At 43.8% G+C, this 25798-nt stretch overlaps 1 protein-coding gene across 1 annotated transcript in view; it reads right to left on the bottom strand.

Annotated features, from left to right (window-relative positions):
- Positions 1–25798, bottom strand: part of NDRG1 (N-myc downstream regulated 1) — a 56946-nt gene that overhangs the window by 5746 nt on the left and 25402 nt on the right. Inside the window, exons 4-12 of the mRNA XM_018563077.1 lie at positions 12641–12746; positions 11180–11300; positions 8923–8985; positions 7735–7795; positions 7159–7245; positions 5700–5756; positions 3739–3839; positions 2779–2835; positions 1875–1926 (exon numbers count right to left, since the gene is read on the bottom strand). Coding sequence (XP_018418579.1) covers positions 1875–1926; positions 2779–2835; positions 3739–3839; positions 5700–5756; positions 7159–7245; positions 7735–7795; positions 8923–8985; positions 11180–11300; positions 12641–12746 — 705 coding nt within the window. The remainder of the gene's footprint in view (positions 1–1874; positions 1927–2778; positions 2836–3738; positions 3840–5699; positions 5757–7158; positions 7246–7734; positions 7796–8922; positions 8986–11179; positions 11301–12640; positions 12747–25798) is intronic.

Raw genomic sequence — 25798 nt, 5'->3', positions numbered from 1 at the left:
CGGGGAGAGGGGAATCCAGCCCCTCCCCTGTCACGGCAGAGAGCCGTGACAGGATCGAGAGGTGAGCGAACCTGGTATGTGTTCGCTCCCCTCCCGATCTACTGAGCCGACCTGTGACAGTCTCATTGTCACAGGTCGGCTAGAACTATGAGGTGAGAGAAAAGCACTCACCTCATAGTTCTCCTTTAAAGTCAATTTTAAAAATGTGTTTTTGGTTTTGTTTTTTACATGTTTTAAATTGATTTTAAATAAGATCAATCTGAAAATATTTCATATGAAAATTGTGTATTTAAAATTTACAGCCAACAGGTGACTAGCTCAATGTGTGAACAGCAGCTCTCTGATGACTGCTTTACAGAGGAGATGTGAAAAAGGCCTAAAGAAGAAGGAGATCAGATTCCGCTGTCAGAAAGGAGGAAGGTCCTCCACTATCCCAGAGAAGGCCAGCCATTGACTAGTTTAGGCAGTCATGCACAGGTTGCCAACAAGCATTCAGCTTTCTAAACCATGCTTTGAAAACCATGGAGTGCCATGGAGGTACCCTATAACAAGTATTTGTAAAATAAAGATATTATATTATATATCTTAACAAAATAAAATAGTAACATAATTAGCTTTAAAAATTAAAAAAATTAAAATAAACTTGAAGAAGCTCTTAGACCGGTCCCTGGAGCCTCTCTTCCCCTCCACTGCAGTGGTCTAAGGTCCTGTGAGTCATCATGTCCTACACACGGTGTATAGGACCTGAGGACGTAGAGGGACATACCATTGCTGCATCAGAGGAGAAAACAGGTTTGAAGGAGCGCTGAGGATTGGTTAAAGGAGAACTATGAGGCGAGTGAAAATCACTCAGCCTCATAGTTCTAGCCGACCTGTGACAATGAAACTGTCACACGTCGGCTCAATAGATCGGGAAGTGAGAGAACACATACCGTCGCTCGCTCACTTCTCGATCTATCCGTGCAGAGAGCCGTGACTGTCACTCACGGCGCCCTGCAGGGATCCCCCCCCCCCTTCCCTGTCCGGTCCTCCAGCGCAGACTGGCCGAATGGACGGGGGAGGGGGCGGGTACAGCTGGCTCTGTCTCTAGATAGGCAGAGCCAGCTGTCACTCACGCAGCTGGGTGGATCCGGCTGCGGCATCTCAGTATACCGTGAGCTGTAGCTCGCTATATACTGAGCTTTGGGTGACGGGAAGACGCTAGTTTGTGTCCTCCCGTTACCCTTAGGAGAACTATAGGGGAAAGCCCTGAGCCCATAGTTCTCCTTTAAGTATAACTTTGTTATTTTCACATAACCCTTCAAATGCAGTGGTAGCCCCACTGCAAGGGTTAATAAAAAAACTTCACAGACTTCTGCTTTAACACAAAATACATTTTCCCTTCAAGGCAATATTATCTTATACTCAGTCTTTAAAACAGAAGACAAAGTAGCAATTACATACTGTCATTTTCTGCAAAGACGACAAAAACAAACGTTTAGGTTTTTTACAAAGTCTATTTGTTTAATTTCAATGTTTTTATCTGTTTTTCACTATTTAAAAAAAAGAAAATCTTTAATATGGGGTGCACTAATGGTATTGGTGTCACAAAGCATTATTATTTTTCTGAACAGAGAGCACAGCAGTGCTTCACCTCCTGGGCTGAATGGAAATAGTAATATTTACTCATCTAAAAAAAAAAAAAAGTTTAAAATATTTTCACAAATGTTTTTTTTTTTTTTTTCCTGACAAAAAAAAAAACCAGAAAAAAATATATAAATTCTTGTAATTTAAATATAACTTTCAAAAACTGTCTCGGCATCACAGTGTCCCTGTAAATAAATCTTGGCAGCTAGGTATTATCACACGTGTATCATGACGATCGTGCTACATACCACTGCGTCCACGGCAGGAGAACTGTCACCGACCACCAGCAGGGAAGGACACCTACAACACAGAGAACAGACTCAATGAGATGACATCAAACAGACAGGACACTGCAAAGGATTAAACTGATCAAACAAGCTCAGATAGTAAAAATCCAAACAGAGAAAGGGCAGGGGGTAGAAATCCAAATAACTATGGAGCTAAAAAGCAAATCCAGAGGTTAAATATAAATAACAAAAAGAATACAGAACATTAAAAAAACCCCAACAAATTAAAACTGAACTCGGGGCAAAAGTTTGCCTAGTGGCAGCACCAGCCCTGGCTACAGAGGTGTCATATCCTTGCTCCCCAGCCATCTGAGTGGGTAGTAAAGGTGCATCTCTCTGAACGCTCTGCTCTCTCCTCCTGTTGGTGGCCTGGAGACCTGGTAACCTTTTTGATTAGACAGAGTCTCCAGGCCAATTTAACAGAGCTCCCTGATCTGGTTTGTATCTATAAGAATAGGAACTTGAGGCCAATATAGTTCTTATTTACCAGAGGAGGCCTCTACCTTGCCTCTGCGAGTGGTAGTTAGCAAAGAAAAGTAAAATAAAAAAAATAAAAAGTGCAGGAAAACAACGACTCCTTTCCTGGACACTTTGATAAATAAGGGCCCGATGTTTATGAACTGCAACTTATTCTGTAGCATTGCACAGTACAGACAATCCATACAATTTGCTTAATATCTGCATCTAACAATGTCCACACTCAGATACGCAGAGCTCCGAATCATCATCTGAATAGGAACACAGACTCCCTCTATACAGCGCCCGTGAAGCACAGACAACGACAATTCACTATCTTGTATGCGTTTGACCTTTGCTGCTAAACCACTGAATGGGAGTCGGCTGAAGACATAAATGGCGCACTTACTTTAATGTAACTGCGTTTGTCCCGGGAATTGGACGTTCAATTTCTAGGTCTCTTCGGCTGAAAATAAAAAGAGAAGAAGGAGTTAATGCATATCTATGTAAGCATGGCATAGCACATCTGGCTCGGTGGTGAGACGAGGGGTCCAGGATGAGACCTCTATGGGGCTCTTGTATAGGGTAATCAGGGGTGCCCCCAGCATAATCACTACCTGAGGCAGGGAGGAGTGGGGTGCTGGTGGTCATGTTCTGGGGGGAGGGAGATGGCGATGGTTAAGGAGGCTGCTAGCATTGACATTCTTGGGGAGATTGATGGGGGTGCTAGTGGTGCACACTAACGGCACTCTGGTTGGTGTCCTGGCGGCGCAACATCCAGCTCTGGCCAAGGTCCCTCCCAGTTCAATTATGTCACTGGTTGCCAGGAGCTGGGCAGGACACCGGCCAGAGCGTCTCACTCAGCTCCTGGCAACCAGTGACATTGATTGTTGCCAAGAGCAGGAGAGGGGCGCCGACCAGAGTGTCCTGCTCAGCTCCTGACAACCAGCGACATCATTGGTTGCCAGGAGCTGGGTGGGACGGCAGGTAGAGCATCCCAGGTTGCTAATACCTTGAAGGGGAGATGTGTATGGCCCTTACACATCTTCCCACCCTGTTCTTAGCAACCTGGTATGCTCTAGCCAGAAAGAGATGCCTCACCATGTGACCCATAGAGATGCCACCTGAGGATAATGTACCCTGTTATGACTTTATGGCACTCTATGCAATCCAGTCAGATTTGGTTTTGAACAAGGGGAACCTACAGTTTGAAAAACTACGGGGAGAGAAGACTTCCACGCTCACTACTGCATTCTATCAGATACGGCTGATATGCTGGGACTTGTGCCCTGAATGCTGGGACTTGTTATTCCTTTATGGCTGGACTGCCTAGACCATGTTCATACTTTCCGCACCCTTGGCATTGTACCTGTTGTACGATTTCACAAAAAGCGTCAGATTGTTCTGGTTGATGCTCATGATGTGCTGACGATAGGTGTGCATCAGTTCGTGGTGGTTTTGGATTTCATCCTAGACAGACACACAGAAAAGGAAAAGTTTCAGCTGAGAACAATTACACCATGGAGAGCGAGGCCGTGATTCCCCACGGTTATGGTTTTGTAAAGTAGGTCAGGACACAAGCTGTTTCTCCAGAGCCCCAACAACAACAACAACAGCCATTTCAGACACACGAGGCTCAAACATAAGGACGGAGCGTTGGGGGCCGTGTGCATTCGCTGCCTGTAATACCAATAATAGCTCAGCGCGAGTTACTGGCGATCACTTAGTTTATTGTCTGCGTTTATCAAACGTTATATCAGCAGAGCGGGAGTTTGTTTACACGAGCCCGGATGAAATGCATCACGTATGACCTGATAAAGTACGTGTCGTAACTACTAAAAAGATAGCATGAAAGGAGAGATTGTTGGACGTTTTTAATCCGGCGTCAGTTGGGCTCCGATACATTCGCGATGGTTGTGCAATGCTAAAGAATTGAAGGGCAACTCCTTGTTTTCAGCCCTGAAATGGATCAGTTTTACGCTGACACATTTTTCTCGGTGGATAAATACAGTGGTAGCTCGGTTCACGAACGCTTCTGTTCACGAACCATTTGGTTCGCAAACAGGAAGTTCAGCAAAATTTTGCTTCCGCTCGCGAACTCCGCATCGGGTGACAAACACTACCGCAGCCATTTTCCCTGCTCTGACAAATGGTTATGGCTTCCTCTAGTAGAGATTGCGGTCTGATCACAGTTTGATTTGGTTCGCGACCAATTCGGTTCGCGACCAGAATCGTGGAACGAATTAAGTTCGTGAACCGAGGTACCACTGTATCATGTACAATAGTAAAATTAATTCATGGTAGTTGCCCTGCCTCACACTGATTCCATGGCTTCATCACACCCCTCCAGACTGACACCCACCTATCAAGCCATTTTGGCATTTGCATAACTCCTCCCAAAAGCCAGCCCACTGCTTGCATCAGAGCTGAGGTGGACAGAGCTTGAGAGGAATTCAAAGGCAGTTATGTACAACACCCTGCTGGCCCCTCCCACCAGCCAAGATCTGCCTGCATTGTATTAAGAAGCAAAGGGACCCAGTAATGATCTTACTGAGTCTAAAAAAAAATATTTAATGGAAACAGAAAGGTTTTGTTTAAAAAATATTATTCGCTTGTTGATGAGGGGGGAAAAGGAGGAAACAGGGAAGGCAAAATAAAGGCAGCTTAAACATCAGCTTAAAACCTGAACTCCAGGTAGAGTAACAAGACACAACATCAAAAAATTTATATTTTTTTAACAGTGAAGGTAACCAAATTTAAATTTGGTATTATCCTCTTGCAGTCCATGTACAGCAAGGCTCAGACTGGGAGGGGAAGAAGCAGCACAAGGAGCCATTCAGGTGTGCTGCAGTGAAGGGATCATTATGACTCACTATTGAGGTGGACGTTCCATTCTTCCCAGATTGACTCACTATAGAGGTGGATGTTCCATTCATCCCAGATTGAATCACTATATAGGTGGAGGTTCCATTAATCCCAGATTGAATCACTATTGAGCTGGATTTTCCATTCATCCCAGGTTGACTCACTATATAGGTGGAGGTTCCATTCATCCCAGATTGACTCACTATTGAGGTGGAGGTTCCATTCATCCCAGATTGACTCACTATTGAGGTGGACATTCCATTCATTCAGCTACTACTCTACCATGACAGGTCAGAGCCACAGGGTTGCCCCTATAATGAGGCAGCCTAACGCTCAGTTACGTCAGTGAGCTGGGTAGGATGCCAGATAGAGCCATGACAACCCCCCTCCCCATGCCCCCAAATGACCATACAGTAACTGCATGCACCCCACCACTCCCAATTTTCTACAAATTATCCCACTTACCTTGGCAAACAGATGAGAGATCACCGTATCAGTTAAGCCGTGGGCCAACCCCGAGAGCTGTCAGTGCAACAAAGAGGAACAAAGACAGAGAGATGAACGAATAAATACAAAACGTGACAGAGCAAACAAGAGAACTGCTGAGAGGAAAGACATGAGAAAGGTTTCCGGTGAAAGTCAGCTAACAATGAATGCCCAAAAGTCTTACATATGTAATTGTTGCCAAAGCCATTTTGTAATTTAATGTTATTAAAAATTACATTTCCATTTAAAACTGTAGCTGCTGTAATATTCTAAAGCTGCCAAAAACATTCAATGCAATATGGTGACAACCGGCCCTTTGAGGGCAACCATAATGCTGATGCGGCCCGTGATGAAAATGAGTTGGACACCCCGGCCCTAAGTGTTTATTACGACTAAAGGGATGCCGACACTGCACCTTTCCTCATTACAACACAGAAAGTCCACCAGCTGATTATAATGACCCCAGACCCTCCCATTCAGTTTTGGAAAGGACATAGTGCAACAATCAGCTTCTTCCTCAGAACAGAAACAGCTAGGCATCTGAAACAACGTTTGTTAGAATCCTTGCAATGTACACAGATCACTCAGAGGGGAATGATTGGTTTCTCAACAAAAGTGGAGTCACTCGTTAAGTTAAAACAATGCAAGCACTGGGACATACAGCCAATGTGAAAACACCAATGATTTTATGAACGGAGCTGTGTGTGTTTCTCAGGAAGTAACCCTTCACATAGCTTTTCATACATGCCCTGGTAGCTCCACTAGTGATATGTAATGGAAGCAGGGGGAAGGCAGAAGAGGGGTTACAGCTCTCTATTACATAACAGGAACCTTCTGCAAGTGTTTTCTACAGCCGAAAAATAGGCCAGGGTAGCAGGAGAGATCAGACTACACACAGTGCTGAATGACCCGGCTGATTCACTAAAGGCAAATAGGCTGTTCATTTTGCAATGGAATTTTCACGACGTGAGGGAATTTTCCCTTAACTTAATGAATGTGGGGAAAATTAACTCTAGAAAGAATACCCAATCACATGCAAGGAAAAAAATAAACAGTATTTTTGCTTACTTGTGATTGGATGCTGAAAATCAACAGAGCATCACATAATTCCCTAAGCTTTCACTAAGGGAAAATCTCTTTGCAACGTAAACAGCATGTTTGCCTTTAGAAAACCAAGCCCATCATTTCACCCTCTCTCTCTCCATCTAGCATTGTCAGTTATACACAGGCTGCCAAAAAGCATGCAGGCAGGAGTAACCCTTGTTATTACAAAGGAACTGCTGTACCATGTAAAAAAATTTATTTGTAAATAAAGGTGTTATATAAATCATCAGCTTATGAATGTAAACTAAAAAAAAAATAATAGAATGAACTAAAAGCTGTTATATTTTCCCTTCTACAAAAGTCTTGGGGGAAATAAATGAAGTAGCCAACCTACCTTAGTGGCCGCCCAGTCCATCCATCCTTCTGCACAAGGGTTGATGTTAATAAGCACCAGGCCCTCCACCATGCTGGGGTGGTTTAGCTAGAACAGAAAGAGATAATTGTTCAGAGCACAATTCCGTCATTTTCCACTTATATAACACCAAGGGGTCCATTTATAAACTCTCCGCAGGGCCCTTCCCTTATATGTGTCAAAACGAACATTTTCTATACAAGTGCAATGACTTTTCAAATGTATCTATGTAATACTCCAATATGGCCACTGGGTGGCGATATTGAGCATAGAAAATAAAAGCTTATTTTCTATGCTCCTTTAGCTCAATCTAGTGGCCATAATGCATTATTACACAAAGGCATTCGAAAAGTTGTTGCACTTGTAAAGAAAATAACTAAAGGATGTTAGTTTTGGCATATATTTGCACAAAAGGAACGTTCACAGATATCCATAGGGCGAAAGTTCCTGTTAATTGTTTATAAATAGACCCTTAAGCATTTAGCATGCTGTCACCTCGATAGCAGCCAATTCCTATTCTCAAATCAGTTATATGAAAAAAAAGTAAGGGTTACTTACAGCGAATCTAGTCAGGATATAGGCTCCAGCTCCGCTTCCCATTCCAATCACACTTTTCAGGCTATAGGCAAAAAAAAAAGAAAAAGAAATTCATCACTTTCTGATAATATGAACTGAGGATACAACTGCCCTAAGCCTGTACGTCCAGCAGGGGGCTCCATACAGTCACAACAGACCACATAAGCAGCTGCAGTACACATAGGAATTGGTTAGGACATTGAGCAAATGCCCCAGTTTTCCAGGAACTTGCTCAGAGTCGGGGAGGAAACGTAACAGCTTTTCAGCATGAACTGTACAACAGAAAACATGCCTACATCCCTTGAGTTAAAGGGCAAGAGCATCTTGGTTATACATCATATGCCATCAAAGGAATGTCAGGTGGTATGCGAACAAATATGAACCCGCAGATGACAATAGTGGAAAGGTATCTGCAATAATTAGGCATCCTCAGCACCACTTTAGCTGAGCCCACCTCTATTGGTCAATGCCAGCCAACTGAGAGCTAAGGCTCAGAAGTATTCTGGGGTGCCTTGTGAAACATAACTCAGCACACTCACCGCCACGTGCATACGTCTGCATATAGTGTGCTTAAGTGTTTAAAGTGTAGGAAACTATTTATAAGCAATTCACAGGGCCCTTAGCTTCGATGGTCATTTTGTGAGAATACTGGCAAAAAAAAGAATGTTATTATTATACAGGATTTATATAGCACCAACAGTTTGCACAGCGCTTTACAATATAAGGAAGACATTACAATCACAATACAATTCAAGACAAGATGGTAAGCAGGGCCCTGCCTGTGAGGTCTTGCAATCTAAAAGGGAGGGGCAAGTGATACATGAGGAGGTATGTTCTTAACATATTTTCTCTTCAGGTCGGATGTATTGTGATGTAATACTGCATAATGGCCACTAGATGGAGCTAATGAGAATAGGAAGTAAGTATCAATAATGTATTAATGATTACAGAGCCGCAATAATGTGTGTCTTTTATAGCTGCCTGGAGTATAGCTTTAAATGAGCATGTGTTGCTTAAGTGTGCCCCCCAATAGGAACACAGAGGCGGTGCAGTGTTTTGTGCCCATTGCTGCACAGGACAGAAGGTGGCAGGGTTCAGCCAAGGTTGGCAGCATATGATGCAACCGTAAAGTCATTATGGAGAACTTCGGACAATAAATGTGACAGTTACCTAAGCTGCTGTATTACTCCAGGCAACATTTCAGCCAGCTGGTCCATGGATGGGTACACATACCTAGAAGGAACATATACAGAAACATTAAAAGTCATATCCATATTAACTTTAGTACATTCTATATAAGACGAATGCCATCTTAAAACATGAACATTTCCAGTAGTGGAACGGTTCTTCTAATCTAGATAATGGGAACTGGAGCAAAAGGTGCCTTTCTAATCCCTTCAACCCAGTCCCCTTTCCCTAATAGGTGGGTTCTGATCAACCATATTGTGTGGGGAACCTTAGACATTGATATTCAAGACCTGCATACATGAAAGCAATGCAACAAGCACACCAAAAAAATGTTTTCCATGCTGAGTGGATAACTCTCAGGCAAGATAGCAGTGCCAGTGCACACTTGTGTTCTTTGCATGTGCACGTGTATGTTCTCACCATTGCAGGACCAAGGCTCTGTTCTCTGATTGGTGAAAACTTGTCCCCAATCTCTAGAAACAGTTCCTATTACTGAAGCTTCGTATGGTTGGAAAGGAATAGAGTGTTCATGTCCTGCAGGAGCATATGGAGGGAAACGTGTTTCTCTAGGGATCTCCAAAGATTGGTAAAAGGTTGTCCCCAATCCCCAGAAATTATGTCTATTGCTGAAGTTTGAAGGTCATTTGAAAGATGACTGAAGCCTACCATGTGATCCAAGGATGGTGTGCTCATATTCTGCAGGAGCATTGGGCTGGAACCATGTTCCTCTAGGGACCTCCATAGACTGGTAAAAAGTTGTCCCTTATCCCCAGAAATGATGTCTGTTGCTGAAGTTTTTAGGTCAGGTGAAACATAACTGAAGCCTACCATGTGATCCAATGATGGTGTGCTCATATTCTGCAGGAGCATTGGGCTGGAACCATGTTCCTCTAGGGACCTCCATAGACTGGTAAAAGGTTGTTCCCAGTCCCCAGAAATTATGTTTGTTACTGAAGTTTGAGGGTCAGGTAAAAGATGACTGAAGCCTACCATGCGATCCAAGGATGGTGTGCTCACATTCTGCTGGAGAATTGGTCTGGAACCATGTTCCTCTAGGGACCTTCATAGATTGGTAAAAGGTTGTCCCCAATCAAGGGAAACAGTTTGAAGGCCATCTTATAGTCAAAGATGTAACCTTGCTTTACAGTTGAAAGATGACTGAAGTCTGCCATGTGAGCCTAGGATGGTGTGCCCACATGGTGTCCTGCAGCAGCATTGGGGTAGAATCATGTTCCTCCAGTGACCTCCAAAGATTGGTCAAAAGTTGTCCCAAATCCTCAGAAATTGTGCCTTTTGCTGAAGGTTGAAGGTCATCCTATAGTCAAAAATGTAATAGTGCTCTACAGGTAAAAGAGGACTGAAGCCTGCCATGTAAGCCAATGCTGTGCCTGTGTCCTGCAGGAGCATTAGACTGGAACGTGATCCTCCAGAGACCTCCACAGACAGGTGAAAAGCTGTCCCCAATCACCAAAATATTATACAGGTGAGCGTGTTTTCTTTGTAAAGTGGGAAAAGTGGAAGAGAGAAAGTTGTCTTCCTGGTTCTAGGTCATAGGAAGGCATCAGAGAGGACTGGACTTCTAGAGAAGAATGTGTGAGGTCTACAGGAGTTCTGACTCAGCGAAGGATGATTCATGTCTGAAGAGGGCTGGAGTTAAGTCTAAGATAACAAAATTCAGACAGCCCAATGAACACTGCAGGACGTAGTGTGGTCACACGGCTGAGTGTGCGGTCCTTGAAGCTCCCAGTGTTATAAGAGTGGTCTAAGATCTGAAAGTGTGTGATGTTTCCCCTTCACATCACGTATGGCCCTCCAAGCTCCTCAATAAAGGCCTCCTACTGCCAACCAAGTCTTAGAGACCAGAAGGGTGGATATATGCTTGGAAGACAGGGAGAAAGAACCCAAAGAGAAAACAGGAGGAAGGAAGAAAGGATAAAAGAAAGGAAGAATGAGAAGAAAGAAAACATGCATACTTGTGTTTTGTGCAATTCTTTGCACTGCAGGCAAGAAAGGGATTGAAGAAGGCAGAAAGAGCGCAAAGAAGGAGGGAAGGAAGAAATCTCCTTACCATTAGAGTAATGATTTCCTGAGAGTCTTGTTCCTAAACTCCCTAATCTTTGCTAAATCGTAATTCCTGTAAGTCCCTATCAAAGTGACAGCTCTAAGTGGTCCATTAACCTCTCACATCCCTCAAGGTCTAAGCTGAGATCACACGGAGATAGACTCATCAGTGTCTTACCCTCCTGGAAAGGAAGGGGCTCCTTCGTGCTGGCCGGGAGCATCCACGTGACATACGGAAAAGTGCTGCGTGATCTCATTCATGTCCTCACAGCTGAACAGAGTGTTGAAGCAGGATTTATCTGTAGAGTCAGAAGACAATCAGCATCAATGGCTTCCAATAATTACAGGACTTACTTTAATAATTACAGAATTCACATGTCACACTGTAACATTTTACTCAGTGGCCATGACTAGAGACACACAACATCTGGAACATTGGTGCACAGTGGGCTTTGGCCACCAGGTGAACCTATTGTGGTTAGTGCTATGCAGCCTTTGTAAGGGAGTTTACGCCTCAAGTGAAAGATGGGCCAACAGAATACCGCTAACAATAAAAAAAAAATGGTTATTGGTGCTAAACCTCCCACCCTTAAAAATAGTTTTGGTTGGAATTCCACCATAAAGAAAACCAGTGAGCCAGACGCTGATCCTCCACTCATAAGTTGTTATAATAGTGCAGCCTTACTTCTCAGGGATAGGCTTGTGTACTGATATTCACTTGTGCTCTCTCCCATTTAGAATCGAAAATTAATACAATTGTAGCACCATTGAAGGGGTGACACCAAAATGACTCACAGTCATTTTGGTGTCATCCCCTCTGAAAAGTCGGGCATTCAGTCATAGACCGAGAGACCGACAGTTGCAGGAGAGAGGAGGAGACCCGGCGGCATACCTTATCCCGCCGGGTGAACTTCCCCTCCTCTCTCTGCCAGCCTCCATCACAAAGATGGCCGTGCATGCACGGCCATGGTGACGTCACGTTCATGTGCAATGACGTCATAGTGGGGGTGTCACCTGGAACCCGATCCAGGTGACACCCGGCCTCGGGACGCCCCTGGAAGGAGCTCTTTCTTGCTCAGCTGTCTCTCTTTTCGATCTGATGTGTAGACCGCTATAATAACATTTCCTATTTAACTAGCAAAGGTGTTTTACTGCACTAAACCTTTCACCCAACCTCCTGATTATTGTATTTCAAAATTTGGCCTGGAAATTTTTGACAACATTTTACACACTCATATAATTATCTTATTATCTTTAGGGTGTTCTCACACCAGGAAGCTGGGAGGTGGGTCATGACATGGCGCCTGGCTTCTTGATTGGTCAGGAAGCCAGGCTGCCTAGCAACAAGTGAAGCCTGCTTCCTAGCCAATCAGGAAGCCAGTAGGTGGGTCATGACCCGCTGCCTGGCTTCCTGGTTGTCCGGGAAGCCAGCTCCATGCTCCCTCGCGGCACTGCCGGTCAGAGGGAATCTTTCTCTGACCGGAAGTTCCGGTATCGGGGTAAGTATCGGAGCATTATACTTGGTATTACTAAATCCAGACAAGCCCTGCGTGGATTATGATTGGTTGCCGGATGTTACTGTTTGAATCAATTAGCTCATGTGTGTACGAATGGAAGCCAACTATAAAATATAACTCACGGTTGAGTCCGATGTCATGGTATGTCAGTATAACGGGCCGGTTCTGTCTTGGCGTCCCACACATGGTGACGTGGACCACTCCATGAGCTGTCTCAATGTCGTGTTCCTGGGGAAAACCAAAAAGGAACATGAAGATGAACAAGATATTCAACTCAAGTCTTGTATACACAACAATTTATTTCATGTTTAAAGGTCAAAAACTAAAACTAAATCTGTATTTCTATATTGAATTTCCATAAGTTCCATCCCACTCCTCATAACCAGATCCATCTAGAAGGTTGTAAACAGAAGGCGCCCATAGGATGGACTTCCTCAATGTGCCGGCACCAGATCACTCTGAAAGAGAGCCAGCCTTCTGAACAACAACTCAACGTAACATTATCAACTCAATGTAACATTATCATTGCTTGCTGGAAGCAATGCATGATGGGATATGCAGTCTTGAGAAATGGAGATTGCGTCACATGCAAGCAGCAGGGAAAGAGACGCAAAGCACACTGGGAATGCAGGAAGTTGTTGGAAGTGATGGGCAGACGGATGGCAGCACTCACTACAGAAAAGAGATTTTATCAAGTAAGATTTGATTGAGTTATTAATAGTTGCGGAACAATTTGGTACGGTTCGGATATTTAATTATTTCGGGATTCAAAATTAAATCCGAGTTTACGGACGAATATTAGTTGTAAATACCACAGAAAAACATATGCAGATATTAATACTAAAGCTGAATCTCCTAGACCCAAATGGCATTCAGGATCAGAATTTTCGAATTGCGTTGTGGAGCTCCAGAATGCCAATCGGGTCTGGGAGCCATATACATATATTACTAAAGCTGAGGCTCCCAGACCCGAATGGCATTCTGGAGCTCCACAACGCAATTCGAAAATTCTGATCCTGAATGCCATTTGGGTCTGGGAGCCTCAGCTTTAGTATTATATTTATATACTGTATATGGCTCCCATGTTGCCGTAGCGAAAATTCATGTTCAGACCCATTTGGATGCATTAAACTGAAAAACACATCTGATTGGTCAGAAACGTCACATGTCCCATTCAGGTTAGTTTTTGGACAGGATCCGAAATTCGGAAACGGAAATTCGGATTCGGACACATTCGGATGCATTGAGATTCGGAATTTCGGAAAAATCGTCCACATTTTGATTCAGAACAAAACGAATCGCACATGTCTAGTCATTAACAACAACTCTAGTATGTATTCCTATTGCAATGCTGATGTTATACCGGGATTGATTCGCATTTTCAGAAGCAGGTCAGCAACGGCAGCATGACTGTCCCTGGCCCGCCCCCTTTCAATCAAGAGCCAGCCAATGCAAATACAGTCTGTCTAGGATCGCCCACTCCACCGGATTGACACCCAGCCACCATTGGGTTCATTTTTATATTTACATAACTCCTCCCAAGAGCCAGCCCACTGCTTGCATCGGGGCTGAGAGCTCTTGGGAAGAGTACTGAGGCAGGGTGCTGTGATGGTTTAAGAATGCTGTGTGCGGCCCCTCCTCCCAGCCAGGATCTGCCTGCATTGCATAAGGAAGCATAGGGACCCAGTGATGACATTGCTGGGTCTAAAATAAGGTATGAAATGCATTTACGTCAGCTTTAAGTGAACTACTTTGGCTGCCAGTTGTACATAACAGATGTGACTCTGTCATTTTGTATACTTTTGGGTCATTGTACAGAAACAATTATTGACTTTGTAATGCTTGTGTGTTCTATGGACTGTTTTGTTGGCATACAGCCCAGGAGCCCCCAGCTATTTGCCCCAGTGAAATATTTGGGGTCATGTGGTCTAGTATTGGGGGTTGTCCCTGATAAAGGGACTTTTTACTCCATCGAATCCTCCCGAGCAGATACAACGAGGCAGGAAAAGGCTTTGTATTGGCGTTTCCATGGAAATATGGATTACATGTCACCGGGATGAAGTCTCACTGAACATCTGCAAGTTCCAGGCTGCGAATCGGGAGCTGAGAACTACTGACTACAATATCTGACTCGGCAACAAGTTTATTTGACTCTTTCATTGAAAGGTACAAGTAAAGTGAACCTGTCCTGATACAGACAGAGACTTCCAATATTGCTAATATATATATATATATTGTTTAAAAAAGACATGGAAACTTCTGCTGATGTTAGGTAATGTGTGAGTGTAATAATTACAGATCTTTATCGCAGAGATCACAGTACTCGCCCTGTGCATGCCCTCATCTGCTTTTCTCTCCAGAAGGACAAAGCTTTCTTTTTTCCATCATCCAAGGTCCCCATCCACTTCCTGCACTGAAATGTAAGGCTTAGAGACCTTGGCTGTGTTCACAAATGTCTGACACACCGCAGCCTCTCACCTTGCAACAAAGTTTGAATGTTGCAGACTGGTCACTGGGGGAGGGGAGACTGAGGAAATGCTTCCTCCTGCCTGCAGCAGATCGATCACTAGGGGAGGTGAGACTGAGGAAATGCTTCCTCCTGCCTGCAGCAGACTGATCACTGTGGGAGAGGAGACTGAGGAAATGCTTCCTCCTGCTTGCAGCAGACTGATCACTGGGGGAGGGGAGACTGAGGAAATTCTTCCTCCTGCCTGCAGCAGATCGATCACTAGGGGAGGTGAGACTGAGGAAATGCTTCCTCCTGCCTGCAGCAGACTGATCACTGTGGGAGAGGAGACTGGGGAAATGCTTCCTTCTGCCTGCAGCAAACTGGTGACATCATCTCAGCCTAGGCAAAGTCACTGGGCCAGAGCTCCAGGGCTGCTTTTTAATGATAAACGCTGAAGCTTGTAGCTTTTATGCCTATTATATTAAAACTCCAAATCACTGACTTCTGACACTCTCTTCTGATTGGTAGACTTGTTCTGGGTAATGACCCAGCAACTGCCTCATGTATATTCTCCGTTGCTGTATATAACACACATGGACGCCCATTGAATGCCTGTGATTGAGCTGTCATTAGAAAACACAGATCACAGGCAAAATGCGCACAGCCTGTGGCTTTGTACCTTGTGATCGCTGTGAACCAATCACAGCAATCACAAGTGTAAACACTGTCTGCGTTTACAAACATTCAGCCCTTTCACAACAGAGGATGGAGGATTGCAGGAAGGAAGGGAGCATCAGCATTAGAGTCAAAGAGAATTTAAAATTGCCACTGGCCACCAAAGATTGAGGGAGGGGGCACTATCTATCTATCTATCTATCCATCCATCCATCTTCCAATCCTCTGGGTACATGTTGTGAGCACCATGCCAGCTCTTCCCAACAACCGTTACACACTTAAGAATGAAATCCCAATGACCATTAATGATGCAGCTTTCCATTGTGAATGGCTGAGTATGTACACTGTGTGCACAGGATGGTACATTTTATAATGCATCTCTAGGAGAAAGAAATATCTATGTTGATCTATATACCTCATATCTATCCATCTATATCTATGTAACCATCTATATTTATCTATCCATATCTATCCAGACATCTCATTCTATCTATCTATCTATCATCCATCTATCTATATCTATCGATCATCCATCTATCTATATCTATCATCTATCTATCTTTCTATCTATCTATCTCTATCGATCCTCCATCTATCTCTATCGATCCTCCATTTATCTCGATCTATCTATCTATCTATCGATCATCCATCTATCTCTATCTATCTATCTATCTATCTATCTATCCATCCATATCTATCGATCCTCCATCTCTATCTATCTATCTATCTATCCATTTACCTTTCAATCCTCTGATCACATGTGAGTGAGCACCATGCCAAATCTCCCTAACAATCTTGGGAAGTTTCTGTGTACTTACATCAATGGTTGTGTAGAAGGCACATTCATCCATGTCCACAACCATTATGCGGAGAGCGGAATAGTCCGATCACCCTCGTGACTGGTGTCTGCACAGCTCATAGTGAGCTTTCCATGTAACAAGCTTATATAGATCACATGCCACTCCTCCTAAGCACACTCACTCCCAGCATGCATTGCGAACAAGCTAGCTTGGGATGAGGACGTTCTTAAACAGTATCTGCGTCAAAGATTGATGATATAACAAATGCTTTTTCCAATCCAGCTCAGACAACAAAAGCAAGGTCAAGGCAAGAAAAAGATGGGGGGACCACGCGGCCTGGCCGCTCGCCAACCATGCAAATCCTGCCCACGGCCTCTTAAGAAGTGCAAGGCTGCGGATGTAAGCCAGGCATCTCAGGGCTGCCCCAAGGATGCAAACAACAACTCGAAATCTGCCGCGATAAATCAGCTTACACCTGTCACTGTCGAGGGGGGGCCGTGGCTTACTGTATGTCAAAGTACGTCACCCATTCTACAGCTGAGAAGACAACAACATCATATTTCTAGGAGTAGAATACGTCTCAGGACCGGGCAAGGAATAATTCACACTGCGCTAGCAAGCTTCATTCCCTACGAACGTTCCATTGGCAGTTCTGTAAAGGTATAATTTCTACTCAAACAGGAACACTTGTCACCTCGCGCATTAAATGTAAAGTAGATGTAAACCCAGCCATTAAAATCTCATACAACTTTAACGTATTAATGTCATTTTGACAGTAATTTTTATTTATTTTTAAAGCTTTCTTTAAAGAACAAGATGACCTTTTGTACTGATGTCCTTCAATTAATCTGTCCCCCACCTTCCCCAAGTGAAGCCCACCTGCTTAAATATTTACCGTCCCCCACAATCTATGGCCCTGCCTGACAACACACAGCCTTCCTCTTCTTAGAGCACCTGCGTCCTGTACTCCTATTCATCCCCACAGGTAAGCCATGCTCTGATGGATCACTGGAGGCCACCACTGGTTTGGTTTTCCAGTAGAGATGAATTGGACCAAGGTACTCATAGCAATAAACGACCTGGCAGAGCAAGTGGGGGAAGGTAAGTATTTGAGCAAGTGGGTTGTTCCCCATCGGAGGGAGGGGCATAGGGGGAACTAAATGAAGGGCAATTGAACCAAAGGCGGGTGACTCTAGCAGCACCACCTGGCTTGGCAATAGTCCGCTTTAAAATGGACTGAGCTGGGAGGAAAATTATTAGCTAAATAGTGACTGCACTCTATCAAATGCAGTCACTGTTCAGGTATTCAGGCAGCCACAGGCCTTTAAACCCAAGAGCAAGAATGTGTTTTATTGCAACTTACCATCTGTAGATGTGATGGCTGCATTAGTATTATTTTTTCCTTTTACTTTTATCTGGGGCAAATCTTCCCAGAATGCTTTGGGGGTGTTCTCTTTAAATTACGAATATTCACTTGTTAAGAGTGAGCTATCCATCAGATGTTTAAGGGACCCACCACTGGCAGTTTCTCCACTGGCCAGTGGTTACAGTGGTTTAGATAGGGTCTAAGAACAGGAGATAGGCCGTGCCATTTATTTCATCTCCTGGTGTTCTCTTTTAGAGTTATTCATCTACTGTGTTTTTATTACATTCTTATCAGCTGAGTAGTTCCGCTCTTATCCATCCAGTGCGTCCGGCAAGGTCTTTCACAAGCGATAAGAAGGAACGAGAGTCATAGACCTTGTTTTAATGATTGTTCCTGTGTTTGATATTGAGTTCATATGTTATTGCTACACAGATCCAACTGACCTTCCTTTGCAAGGCTTTCTTTCTTTCTTTCTTTCTTTCTTTCTTTCTTTCTTTCTTTCTTTCTTTCTTTCTTTCTTTCTTAACAGTGATGGTGTGTCAGTGAGTAGTGGGCTCAGTTCAGGGCAGGTCCCCAATGGGGAATGGTAGAAGGACCCATCTATCCAGCAGCTCCTTAGAGAGTCAGAGCTACACATTGATTTACTGTTATATTTAACCGGCCAAAAGTGAGCAAATAAGAGAAGTTCATTGTTAGGGTTTACAACACTTTTTTTCAGTTTTGACTGGGGTGTACCCCTAACAAGTAGGACTTCTGTGCTTTAGAACTGCAATAGGCCCTCCTAAATAAAAGTATTAGGGTTTGTTCACACCAATTATGGTGTGTTCCAGAGCGGCAGCTGCTGGAACGCACCGCAATCGTTCACAAAACTTCCCCCTTCGTCCTGGGGAGGGAGGGAGGGAGCGTGGCGATGCATTGAAGCCAATGGCACCACAGTCACGCCCCCCCCCCAAGTCCCCCTCCCCTCCCAGAACCGCAATTGGTGTGAACAAGCCCTTAAGCTCCTAATTATACAAGTCTTATTGAGCCAGCCTTCAAAAACTACTGTGACTTAAAACTGGAAGTGGAGGACCCTGCACTAGAAATACTGTAGAGTAGACTTTGGTCTCCTGAGGAACTTTTTATGTTCCAACATATCATTGTGTATTTCACAATCCATTAATACAACATTGATTCAGTATTATTCATCGTGTTCCAGAGGTCATATTAAACGATAATGAGTTTTCTGATGTCCTCTATTGATCCAATAAGTGACTTGCAAGCAGTGAGCTCCAGGGAACAAAGTCAAACTTGATATAATTGGAGCTCAAGCATAACTTGTATACACTTGATGCCCCAACATGATCACTACAAGGTACAAAATACTCAGATCCTAAATTTCTCTAAATGAATGTCTGCACGCAGCTATGTCAGTTGATTTCTCCCTCACTTTCAGTCCCAGTGATGGTGGTCACAAGGACAAACAGAGAAAGTGAATCCCCCTAATGGGTAAAAAGAAACACAATAAAAGATTGACTTTCAGCAGATTCAGCAAGAAACAGCTGAAATTCAATCTGTGTGGCTATCTCTATCTCTTGGCTTTAGATACACTTTAAATATCAATATTTCATTGGTTGATTTGAATTAAAGTATATTTCCAGCCATAACTCTTCTTTTTTTAATGCAGATAAAGTGAGGAAGGGTTTCGAATAGAGTAGGAACGGTTTTTCAATAGATTTGGGAATGGTTTCGGTCGGATAGATTGGGGAAGGTTATCAGATAGGGTGTGGATGGGTTTTCGGATAAATTTGGGAAGGGTTTCGGATAGACTAGGGAAGGGATTATTTATATAGAATGGGGATGGGTTTAAGATAGATTGGGGAAGGCTTTCGGATAGAAATGGTAAGGGTTTAAGACAGAGTGGGGAAGCGTTTTGAATAGAGTTGGGCAGTCTTTTTGGGTAGGGTTGGGAAGGGTTTTTAGAAAGACTGGGGAAGGGTTTCATATAGAACGGGGAAGGGTTTAAGATAGAGCGTGGAAGGGTTCTGGAGAGAGTTGGGAAGTGTTTTGGACTGTGTTGGGAAGGGTTTCAGATAGAGTGGTGAAAGGTTTAGGATAAAGTGGGGAAGTGTTTAAGACAGAATGAGGAAGGATTTTGAATAGAGATGGGTAGGGATTTCAGATAGAGTTGGGAAGGGTTTCAGATAAAATGGGTTTAGGTTTAAGAGAGAGTTGGTAAGGGTTTTCAGATAGACTGGTGAAGGGATTAAGATAGAGTGGTAAAGGGTTTAGAATAGAGTGGAGAAGAGTTTAAGACAGAGTGGAAATATGTGTTAAATAGAGTTGGGTAGGGTTTTCAGACAGAGTGGAGATAGGTGTTAAATAGAGTTGGGTAGGGTTTTCAGACAGAGTGGTGAAGGGTATAAGTTAGAATGGTGAAGGGTTCCAGATAGAGTTGGAAAGGATTTCGGAAAGAGTGTTTTCAGATAGAGTGGTGAAGGGTTTCAGATAGAGCAGGGGCGGGTTCTGGATAGAGTGAGGAAGGGTTTGCCCTCCGGTCATTTGTTTCTGTTTTCTCTAGTAGGGAGTTTGGCCTCACAATGTTTTTACTAGAACAGAAAGTGAGGGGGAAATCCTCAGACTTTTAAAAACCCTTTCCCATTCTATCCCAAAAAATTTTTTTTGCTAAAGTTACAATTTAATATACACAGACTTCTGATCATTGCCTGCATAAAGCAGAGCTGCAGTTAAACAGCTACATACACATCTGAAATAAGTTAATTTGACCCACAATTTATCTTTCTGTTCAGCCACTTTATATTTTTACAACCCCCATCTGTAATCTGCTGCAGGCACATCTCCAAAAGCACCTTACATATTGGGTTGGGTGGGAGTGATTTCTTTATCTAAAACTAAACTTAAAAGTCCTTAGATGTGGTGGGTGCATTAGTTTTCTTCTTTTTTTTTTTAGGCTAAGTACATTTTCTACAGGTACATAAAAATATCGGTTGATCCCACAAGAAATCCAGTATCCGTGTAACTTCAAGTGCACTGAAGTGAAAACTCAAGCAGTGTTATCAGTCGTTATACCTACTGTGGACTACAGAACTCCTTGCTTATCTTATGGAGTAATATAATAGCGCCCCCCATTTAATATGTAAATATCACAGTTAAGACTATTTTCAATGGGGGGCCAGTAGCCCCTATCTTAATTTTGGTTGCCCCTGCCAGACATCTTGTGTCTGGGTTTCTGCTGCCATGAAACCCGGGCACAGCATTCAAAACCAGGACTGTCCGGGTGAATCCTGTACAGGTGGCAACCCTAAAAGAGGTTCTGTATTTCTCACCCTAGATCAAGATCATGCAGGGACTCCGATACATATATACACATGCACATACAGAGACACAAAGGTTGAACTTGATGGACCTGTGTCTTTATTCAACCTCAAATACTCTCTCTCTGCTGAGCTGTTAGCCAAGTGGGAAGCTGGGGGGGATTTAGAGGTGCTGTTAGTCGGCCGTGCTGCCACTTCCCCAGTGAGATGCTGCCTGAAGCTACTGCATCAGGCTGCCTCATTATGGGGCCCCCCATTCTTGTATGACCCAGACACCATACTTAGATCAAAGGAAATATGTGAATTGCCATTACTGACTTGCATCTCAAAATGTTAGTTGCCTGGCCATCTCTTGTTTTAATACTTGGTGACCAGGAACAAGCATGGAGCAAATTTGGCCAGATTCAGGCCAGAACTCACTTAATATACTCAAAACCATTAAAGTGAAAGTCCAGGTTTCTTAAATCCTCCTATCTTCAAGGAAACAAAAAGCCTTCCCTTGCACTGGAGCTACCTGCACACTTCAAGGGGTCTCTCTCTCTCTCTCTCTCTCTCTCTCTCTCTCAATTGGTGCCAAGAATGAAGCAACTCCACTAAGTTTGATACATCTTTCTTCTGTGGGTGTGTTTGGGAATATATATCCTCTATTACAAATAGGTAAGCCAAAGGAGTTCCCAGATTTGTGACACAAGGGAGTGGGGTGGACTGATGGACTGTAGAGTCACCTGCATGAAAAAGCAGCGTTACTCATCATCAGCTCGTCTACAGACCTCGTGTAAATCTCGGTTTAACCTTTAATTTTTGATTGGCGCGTCATTTGCGTTTCTGCCCTTTATCCACAGTTTACATATCAAGGTACCTGCAGATGAAGCTCAGACCACGACCACAGAGACAGATGGCTCCTCATAATAAGCCGACGTCAGTGTTATCAAGGAAACAGGCTCTTTAAACACCGATTTACATTAAAACACCATCTTGGGGAAGGGGAGGGATACAGACTCTATCTCGTTGGGTAATCTGATGGAGGGATGAAGGCTCCTGCCATCTGTCCAGACACCGTGACCTTTATCTAGTAAAACGATGTTCCAACCATAACGCAAGCTGCGCGTGTATATACCCAGGAAGAACAACACATCGAAATGTCACAAGAACCTTTGCATGTCTTTGTTTAATGAGCTGAGCTGGCCTTTTCAGCCGAGCGGGTTTTGTGATTCACGGCACAAGGCGGAAAAACTAAAGTCCTCTCTTACACTAATAAGATCTTTCTACCTCTTCTGTTCCAGCATGCCTCCCAGGAGGCGGACATACCATTTGAGGTGACAGTGCACAAGGGCACTAAGAGACTTAGGGGTCACTTTTTGGTAGACTACTCTCACATAGCCTTGGATACTGCTCAATTAATTCTAGCTGCCATCCAATAGTCAGTCTTTTTATTTGATGAGCAGTTGAATAGGGGGTCCAAAATTTGGTGACTCTGTCCAACATTGATGCCTCCCATTGGCTCCTCATAATCTGTAACCAAGGCAAGCACAGGAACTGAGAGCAGATAACTCCTAGACCTGTGCGATTAGTTTTGTTCTGAATCAAAATTCAGACAAATTTTCCGAAATTCAGACATTCGGGCACATACGAATTTCAAAGCATCCGAATGTGTCCGAAATCCATATTTCCATTTCCGAATTTCGGATCCCGTCCGAATATCTTTTGAAAACTAAACTGAATTGGACATGTGACTTTTCTGGCCAATCAGATGTGTTTTTCGGTTTAATGCACCCCAACGGGTCTGCACACGAATTTTCGTTACGGCAACCTGGGAGCCATATACAGTATATGCAATACTAAAACTTAAAACTGAGGCTCCCAGACCCGAATGGCATTCGGGATCCGAATTTCCAAATTGCATTCGGGAGCTCCCGAATGCCATTCGTGTCTAGGAGTCTCAGCTTTAGTATTAATATCTCAGGGGTGTCTCGAGGTCGGGTGTCACCACGCCGTGTCGACATCACACTGATCACTGATTGACGCCTGACAGAGAGAAGAGGGGACGTTAACCCGGCGGGATGGGGTATGCCGCCGGGTCCATGACCGAGTGCCCGACTTTTTAGAGGGGGTGACACCAAAATGACTGCCAGTCATTTTGGCGTTACCCCTGCAATGGTGACACCAAGGTGCAGGCCGCACACCCCTTGTGACACCACTGTAATATCTGTATATGGTTTTCTGTGGTATTCGCAATATATATTTGTAAACTCATCCGAAACTAACGAAAATTCGGATTTCAACCGAAACCGAATTGAGTTTCGGATCCGAATGCCGAAATAACGAATTTTCCGAACCAAACCAAACCGAATTTTTCTGCAGCTTACATGTGTAATATCTCTTAAGTCCTTGAGATATATAAGAAAGGTGGTTGAATAAGAAATATTCCTTTCAGGTGGAATGACTCTTTATTGTTAAAGTGTAGCCGACATACATATTTATGTCCTAGTTTATTAAGACAGCTTGATGCTTAACGGGTCAGCTCATCAACTTAGAATTATTCTTTTCTTAGAATTACGACTTAAGAATCTCTTGGATTAGCTGGGCCATCAGACAAGTTCCTCTGGTTATTCCAGTGTACGTGAATCATTAATGCTTTACAATGGAACTCCAGACACACAGCTAAATACACAGATTTAATTCATATATGGGAGCTGTTTTCCCCGCCAAAAGATTTGTGTTTATGTCCATCCAGTTCTGTTTTTTTTTACAGTTCTTCCACACTTCACAGCAGGGGCGTCCGGCGGCTGGGTGACACCCGGAGCAGAGACAGGGTGACACCCCGCCGTGACGTCATCGCGCATGCGCGTGACTTTGCTGCACGTGTGCGCGATGAAGTCGTTGTGTATGCGCGGTCGACTTATTGACTCCTGCTGGCGGCCATCTTGGTGATGGATGCCGGCAGAGAGAGGAGGAGACGTTCATCCGGCGCAATGAGGTATGCCGCCGAGTCCCCTCCTCTCTCCCTCCGCTCTCGACCCACGACTGAGTGACCGACCTTTCATAGGGGGTGACACCAAAATGACTATCAGTCATTTTGGTGCCACCCCTCCAATGGTGGCACCCAGGTGCGGAATGCACCCCCTGCACCCCCCTTGTGACGCCACTGCTTCACAGCCCTGTCTGGCACAGCAGGGAACCTGATTTTTCTCTGCTGCAGTCCAATAGGTTACAAGTCTTGTGACGCCACTGCTTCACAGCCCTGTCTGGCACAGCAGGGAACCTGATTTTTCTCTGCTGCAGTCCAATAAGTTCCAAGTCTTGCCTGTGACTGGACAGTGAAAGGCAAAGCAGCAGAGTGATAATCTCATCTCTCTATCACATTGCACTTCAGCAAAACTGACTTGCTCTTTGTGCTCCTTTCCCCTCCCTCAGTCTGAGCTAGATCTGCTGTATAGGGGGCTGATATCAAGTCAAATTCACGTTCCTACACTTTTTGCTTTAAGAAATATGAGTGCCATCTGCCGGAGAGAGCAGGGATCAGATAAGTATGCAACAACTGCTTTAAAGAATCCCCCTAGACAAATAAAAAAGAGCAGTTAACCCTTGACATGCAGGGGTAGGCTCACTGTAAGGGGAGGGTTTTTTGTATCTGGCGAGAGGCTTTAAGTCCACATTCAGGCGATGCTCTCTGTTTTTTGACTATGCTGGGGTCAGTAAATAGTTAATGTTATAGTGGAAACATGAACAGAGCAGAACAGAGGGCCCTGGGACAAGATAATGATAATGATAATGTGAACTTTCTGTTTGTTTTTTATGACAGCTCTACGTCACGGTTTGCATACCCACCAAGGACGCCGATGTTTAATTGTAACCACCTGGACTCAAACCGTCTCCAGATGCCTCTGGCCCTCTGGAGGAAGATGATGACAATTTTGTCACTTTGTTTCACTCATACGTTAGAATTACATTTACAGTATATATATGTGTATATATATATTGTATATACTGTATACATTTATACACAGTTTGAGAGGTGCATAAAGTCGATTGGAGGAGGGAGGCAGAGGACTAGATGTGTACCATTCGTTTAGTTCCAAATCAAAATTGGACACATCCGAATTTCTGAATCCCAATGCATCCAAATCTGAATTTCCATCTCCGAATTTCGGATCCCGTCCGAATTTCGTTCAAAAACTAAACTGAATGGGATATGAGACTTTTCTGGCCAGTCAGATGTGTTTTTGGGTTTATTGCATCCGAATGCTTTGAACACGCATTTTCGTGACGGCAACATGGGAGCCATATACAGTAGATACATATAATACTAAAGCTGAGCTCCCAAATGCCATTCGGGTCTGGGAGCCTCAGCATTAGCAATATACAGTATGTATATGGCTCCCAGACCCGAATGTTATTTGGGATCCGAATTTCCGAATAGCATTCAGGAGCGCCCGAATGTTATTCGGGTCTGGGAGCAATATACATATATTACTAAATCTGATGCTCCTAGACCTGAATGGCATTCGGAAGCTCCTGAATGCAATTCGGAAATTCAGATACCGAATGCCATTCGGGTCTAGGAGATTCAGCCTTAGTATTAATATCTGTATGTGGTTTTCTGTGGTATTCGCAACGAATATTCATAAATCCGAAAATTTGGATTCTGTCCAAATCCAAAACTCGAACTGAATTGC

The sequence above is a fragment of the Nanorana parkeri genome, unplaced genomic scaffold, assembly GCF_000935625.1.
Source record: "Nanorana parkeri isolate BGI_ZX_2015 unplaced genomic scaffold, ASM93562v1 scaffold629, whole genome shotgun sequence".
In the NCBI taxonomy this organism is placed as follows: Eukaryota; Metazoa; Chordata; class Amphibia; order Anura; family Dicroglossidae; genus Nanorana; species Nanorana parkeri.
The sequence above is the reverse complement of the archived record's forward strand: the minus strand, read 5'-3'. Positions and strand labels throughout refer to the sequence as shown.